The 6,889-nt window shown below is 39.6% G+C and overlaps 1 protein-coding gene across 1 annotated transcript; it reads left to right on the top strand.

Moving 5' to 3' along the window:
• The first annotated feature begins 1,309 nt into the window (after positions 1-1,309).
• rab11a (RAB11a, member RAS oncogene family) lies at positions 1,310-6,648 on the top strand. Its single transcript, XM_084409296.1, has 5 exons — positions 1,310-1,494; positions 2,771-2,966; positions 3,420-3,613; positions 3,764-3,844; positions 4,353-6,648. The coding sequence occupies exons 1-5, from the start codon at positions 1,455-1,457 to the stop codon at positions 4,487-4,489; spliced, it is 648 nt and encodes a 215-aa protein (XP_084265422.1). The 5' UTR covers positions 1,310-1,454; the 3' UTR covers positions 4,490-6,648.
• The last annotated feature ends 241 nt before the right edge of the window (positions 6,649-6,889 follow it).

The raw sequence follows: 6,889 nt of genomic DNA, 5'->3' as shown, positions 1-6,889 counted from the left end.
GCCAGGAAATGCATATGGCTGTCTATTATGAGTCACAGGTTTGGTTGCTATGATTGTGTATGGAATGTGATATAATTACAGAATGAGTAGGCCTAAATACATTTGGAGGCATCAAAAGGTTCAGACTGTGTTTAAAATGTTTTGTCATTTTCAAACTATCCACTCAATATGAATATCTACATACAGGTAGCTAAATATGAGATGAAATATCAGGTCATACAAAATTTGATTTTGAGTCAGTGTGAATCATGGGGACTTTCCCAATTCCCATCCCTACTGCAACGCAGTACAGTACATCTCCTTGCAAGCACGTGTTTTAATACATTTCAACCATTTTGGCGTTTCTGTGTGACTGAAGATATGCACAATACTGCACCCTAGTGGTCGTAGCCAGGTAATGTTTATTTTTTTATTTGAATAATGTGAGACGGTTAGCGGAATGCTTTTACTTTAGACAAGTAAAAACTATTTACACCTTTCATTTTTATCTTTGAAATCTTGTAATCTTGTGTGTAAAAAAAAATAAATAAAAAAAGAAGTGAAATCCATTATACCGATTTATAACAGTGTTTGAGATACTTACTGTCTCTTTTGAAGAGTCATGATTTAGAACAGGTCTTTTCATTCTCCTGTTAACTATTATCGAAAAATCCAGTTTTTTAAAATGTATTACCCGTAAAATGTAAAATCTTAGGTTCCACCGAGATTTGAACTCGGATCGCTGGATTCAGAGTCCAGAGTGCTAACCATTACACCATGGAACCAGTCTGCCTAGTTATGGAAATCTACCATTTTAACATTAACAACATTAAAATTAACAAATGTTTTCTTCGTTGCTTGTTTGTTTCCTTCAAACCGCTATCACCAGGAAGTATGACCTAAACAACCCACTTTTACAAGTCTAAATTAAAAATAATTCCTAAGAACACAATGATATGCTGGACATGCGACTGTGTTTTTCTGTTCTAACGTTACACAAAAAAAAAAAAAAAAAAAAAAAACCGGTTTCTGCAAAAGCACGTTTAATATTAAAACATATTAAGCAATATTAGCATTTTAAACACAATTGTACGATTCACAAACATTTAGCTGTTTTATAGTTATAGATTATTAAGATATACATTAAACAAGGTATACAATATATGTACACATAATACACTGTACATCTTCAATTATAATGGTATCTTTTTTATTTAGAACATAAAAAATAAATAAAAAACTGCCAAATAAAATAAAATAAATATTGTAATACGGCTTTTATTTTGACAGCTTGTAAAGGCCCTAACCCGGAACACTTCAGGAGACGCTCACTGGTTCGCCTGCTTGCTAGCCTGTTAGCATGGCTACTGCCTAATCACAAATACACTGCAGTGCAGTAGCGGAGAGGACAGGGACGGGTCTGCTACACTTTTGCTTCACATTCTTCCATTGTTTGCGCTTTTGTTTTAATCGAAATGGGGACGCGAGACGACGAATATGACTACTTGTTTAAAGGTTAGTATATACAACATTTGCGTCGACTGTATAAGTTAAAGCGGCGCTGATCATCGTGGTTAATGTTAGATAGTGTGGTTTTATATTAAACACATAAAGGCCAGCTAACCGGCTAGCTCACTTCAAACAACCCAAAACAAACTCCTGCTCCTCGGCTGGAATAGTATCATTTTAGTCTTATATTACTCAGTTACGGCGCACTCTGTCTATACAGATGTTGGTTGGTTGACTACATAAAGCACAGTTTACCGTAGATCGGACCACACCTTGAAGCGGCTAGCTGAAGTTAGCTGATACTGTCGCTGGAGGGGTTTAACGGAGCAGGCGGAAATGGGAAACGGCCTGTATTCCCAGATGTTTTTCCAAGCCTGAATTATGACTGATTGACTTCGGTGGAAGACAAAAGGATACATTTGGGGCAACTTCAACCACCGTTCGCTTTCATTAAATCTTTATCCTTGCAATGAAAGTGAACGGTAAACGAGGCTGTCATTCTGCCTAACATCTCCTTTTGTGTTACACCGACAAAAATATAGTCGTTTCGGAACAATATGAACACATTTTGGGTGAACTGTCCTTGAAAAATTATTTGTGTCAACTTATTGTTACGGTGTTTTTAAAGAAATACAAGGTATCAGGTGACGCGACCTCTCTTTGCTTATGTTATCGTTGTTGTTGTTTTTTCATGTAAAAATGTGAAATTGACCTTTTTAGAATAAGTCCATAAAACAAGTTGTTCCCTATTCAGTCATCATTGAAATGCATTGTTCTCGCAGTTTCTGAGGTTTCGCTCCATGTTGTCATCAAGAAATGACGTGAATCGTAGTGATCGTCAACAACCTCTCTAATCTAGTATAACGTTAGTCATGTTCGATGTAATGAATAAATCTTCAAATTAGCCTAGAAAAAGTTTGTAAGCTTACATTATCCACCAAGTTTATTGTCACACAAGAATGTTACCAAAAATGGTCATGTCTTTTTAAACTAATTTAAATGCACTTCACTTTTACATTAGCGTGTGTGTCATAAGCGCGTAGGTAGTTTCCAAATACGAGGAGGTTTGTTCCTATATTTTATTTTAGACAGAGATGTCTTTGATTTATCACTCACACACCTATATAAATGGATAGTTCATGCAATAACATTGTCTTCATTTACTCACCCTCATGTTTTTCCAAACCCATAAGGCTTTCGTTCATCAAACGCAACTGAAGATTGGCTGAACTAGGTTATGGTGTTTATCAGATATAAAACCATGTTTTTTTTTATTTTAAAGTGGTCCTGATTGGAGACTCAGGTGTGGGGAAGAGTAACCTGCTGTCTCGTTTCACCCGCAATGAATTCAACCTTGAGAGCAAAAGCACTATCGGAGTGGAGTTCGCTACACGGAGCATTCAGGTGGATGGGAAGACGGTGAAGGCTCAGATTTGGGACACAGCTGGACAGGAACGCTACCGAGCCATCACTTCAGCGTAAGTGTTTTTCCTTCCTCGTATTCCAGATACCAATTGACATTTTACTTAGTTTATGTATTTGTTGTTTTGTTTGATAAAGTCTAAAAGCTCGTTCACACCAAGGATGGTCAGTAACTATAAACTTTTAATGATCCTAGGGAAGTCCACACCACAGATTAAATGCTAACAGTGCAGAGGAGCGATTTTTATTTATTTGTATTGTTTGATGAACGAATCCACCTGACTTTTAAAGAGTTCGAGTATTTATAGCGAATATGTCAGTCAAAAATGAAAGTTGTTTCAGAGGGGAAGCAATTTGAACTATTATGAAGACAAACTTAATTTAATTGGATGATTGAATCATTCACATTAGAATCAAGAAATGCATTTTGATTTCACGTTTAAGCGTACTCATTGAGCACACTTCAATCTTCCACTATCTTTTGACTGGTTCCCTGTGTTGATGTGCAGGTATTACCGGGGAGCTGTGGGGGCCCTCCTAGTGTATGACATCGCCAAGCACCTGACCTATGAGAATGTGGAGCGTTGGCTTAAGGAGCTCCGAGACCATGCAGACAGCAATATCGTCATCATGCTCGTGGGCAATAAAAGCGACTTGCGTCACCTCCGGGCCGTGCCCACCGACGAAGCACGTGCATTTGCAGGTTAGATCTACAATAAAGACTTAAAAGTGGACCTTTAACTCCTGATGCATTACAGGGAGTGTGTATAGCCAGGGCATTCATTTGTTTGCTTTCTTTGTGTATTTGTTTACTGTTACCGTGAACGTTAATGTATGTTCCCCGTGTTTGCAGAGAAAAACGGTCTGTCCTTCCTAGAGACCTCAGCTTTGGATTCCACCAATGTAGAGACCGCTTTTCAGACCATCCTGACTGGTGAGTGTGCTTCTCAAAAGAGCGTTTCAGCACACGCAGCGGATACTTATCAGTGTGCAAGGTTAAGGATGATAAACTTTTATTTATGTACTGGTAGTAGAATACACGAATGATGAAAAACACACTAATCAGGCTTGAGGAAATGACTGTTTGTTTGTTTAAAAAGGATAAAAAAGAAAGATTGTAACTGACTGGCCGAAGGCCACGTCCTTATGAATGACTCATCAAAAGCCCTGACTTGGTCGGGTAGGTTTCTCTAGCCTGACGTGACTGCAATAGAGAGTTTCCGTCGTCTTTTGCTCCTCTGTTTGGCTCCTGGCATCTGCAGGGGAAGAACAAATAATAAATGTTTCAAAGGCATCGCAGTCGGCTGCAATGCTGTAATTGTGTCCAGTAATAACTGTAGGGTTTATAGGCTTTTACGGCAACACAAAGTCCGTATTCATTACCAGTTCGTGTTGTCACTGTGTACATTGTCTTAGCATCGATATCTTTTTCTGTTCCTTAGAAATCTATCGGATCGTATCCCAAAAGCAGATGTCCGACCGCCGAGACAATGACATGTCACCTAGCAACAATGTAGTGTCCATCCAGGTGCAACCTACTGAGAATAAACCAAAGATGCAGTGCTGCCAGAGCATCTAGCGGCACCCATACCATAACCCCCCCTCCCCCTCCCCCAAAAAACCCCCAACCACCCACCTGCAACACCCCCTCCCCCCTTCAAGACTGCTTTGGGTCTGAGATGCAGCTGCACAACTAGGCTTGAGCACAGAGGCTGGTTCCAAAGCTGGAATCTCAAAGGGTCACCACCTGCAGTCTGGACTAAGCTTTTTTTTTTTTTTTTCTCTCCTTCCTGCCGTGGTAGGCTTTTATATTGCAGAATTTTAATAATCATTTGTGCCGATCTTCACTGAAATGTCTTAATATATAATTTCATTCACAAACGTGTGAGGTTCGCTCATGTATGTCTTTTAGTAGCAGCCCCCCTTGTCTCTGGGGTGGAGGGGAGAAACGTGCAGTATTGGAGGTTTTGCTATATTTAATGTTGTGATTGTAGAGAGATGATGTACCTGATAGATGTTAGATGATGATTAGGGCCCAAAGACCACAGTCTTCACCTTTCAGCCATCTTCCAAGTGTGGTTCTCATTGCATGTACACTCCCTTCATGCATTCGGCATGGGGCGGCATCGCATCACGTTCTTGATTTCACCATCAGGCCAATGGAAGAGGCCTTAAGGCACATAGCTACTGCGCTGTTTTCTCTTCGCCATCACGTGCTTCATTTGCATCGAGGTAGAATAGTGGTTTTAGTGCCTTTTTTTAACGGAACGTTACACGGACGCTTTCATGCATGCGCTTAAAACGCAACACCTCTTCAGCTGTCCGTGCCAGTGCGGCGAGGCCTTCATCACACGCTAGAATCACGCTGTAATGTAGTCCAATATGGACCCTTTCTTTTTGTGTCACCAGCCCTTTCAGTTGTTGTCTTCGCATAGCAAAAGTTCAATTTGTAATAAACAAGAATTGATGTCACGATGATGCAGAAAGATTGTTTCCTAACGAGGGGACCGTACTACCAAACAGGCACAAGTTCTCTTTGAAACACTACCACAAACCTGTTCAGTATGAAATGAGGGAAGACTTCCCCTAAACGTAATATTATCTTATCATCGCAAACCTCAAACCCATTGTACTTTTTGCAGGTCGTTAAAGTCGGAGCAGACGGCCGCATCACATGAGAGCACTCTAGGGAATAGACTGGATACTTTCTCTTTCTTTTTTATTGCACTGAATGTAAAATATCTCCCGCCACTACAGTTAATGAGCTTAAGACCTGTAACTTGTATTTATTCTGTGGTAGTCACTTGAATCGAGTTGTTAGCCTTTTAATCTTCGTGGCGAAGTGATGGGACTCTTAAGCGTTGAGACACAGTGTGATAATTTATGAATGTATTATGTGTTTTAGCCTACAAAAAGTCTTTGTCCTGATTCCAGCAGATGAGGAAACTACCACAAGCTGTGATGCTCGTCTTCGCTTAATGGCTGTTTAATAAAATTTACTCAGTGTGACATGAAAAATCAGTAAAGACTGAACTAATAATGCATGTTATATAACGGTCACCACAGGTGACCTCGGGGAGGAAGAATACTGTAGACCTCAGCAGTGGTTTATTTGTCTTTGGTTATCGATCCCTTTGAGTTTAATTACCCTAGCGCTAGGTAAAACAACATAGCTTGCTAAGATCATTCCCAACAGTATCAGAACACATTCCAGGTGGAATTGAAGGCCCTTAAAGGCTGCAATGTAATTACTGAATCAGACTGAACCGACATTACTGCATGCAGGTCATTTTACTGTTTTTAGTGAGTCTCCTATATCTTATAAGCAGCGCGTACAGTACTTATCGCCATCGAGAGGAAAAGACCTGGTGATTATACAAGCGTCAGGGTCCGTTTCTGTTCTTTTAGGACCCTGACTCTGATTGTATGACTGTTCTCTAGAGGCAGGGGTCTCTGGTGCTAACAGGGGCCAGTGCCAATGATGTGAGGGCACAGATGGCACGACTATGACCTGCCCATGCACTGCACATAGCTGGTGTGTCCTAGTAAGATTACCCAGATATTACTTTTCTGACCGTCGGATCTTTCACGTATTGCCTCGAGAACCTTATTTCTTTTTTTGTTTCTTTTGTCTGCACTGTACTGTGATTTTTATTTTGTATTGTTATGATTATACTATTACTCTGTCACCTGTAATTCCAATTTAAAAGAGCAAATAAAATATGTAGTTAATTCAAAGCTTTTCTGTTACTTATATATATTTTTTTAACCTTTCTTTAAAAGCTTAGTTTTCATGTAAACGGTTTATTACCCTCATTATGCAGTTACTTTATTCCTTTTACATATTTATTTCAGTTCCCTAAGTCATGGCCACTACGTCCTGATTTCTAAAGATAGTAAAAGTGGTTGGTTTATTTAAAAGGGAGCAGTTATATGTGACAGATGATGTTCAGTGCAGACGCACCAAATTATTATTTTC

This window comes from Rutilus rutilus, assembly GCF_951802725.1.
Source record: "Rutilus rutilus genome assembly, chromosome: 5".
Classification (NCBI taxonomy): Eukaryota; Metazoa; Chordata; class Actinopteri; order Cypriniformes; family Leuciscidae; genus Rutilus; species Rutilus rutilus.
The sequence above is the reverse complement of the archived record's forward strand: the minus strand, read 5'-3'. Positions and strand labels throughout refer to the sequence as shown.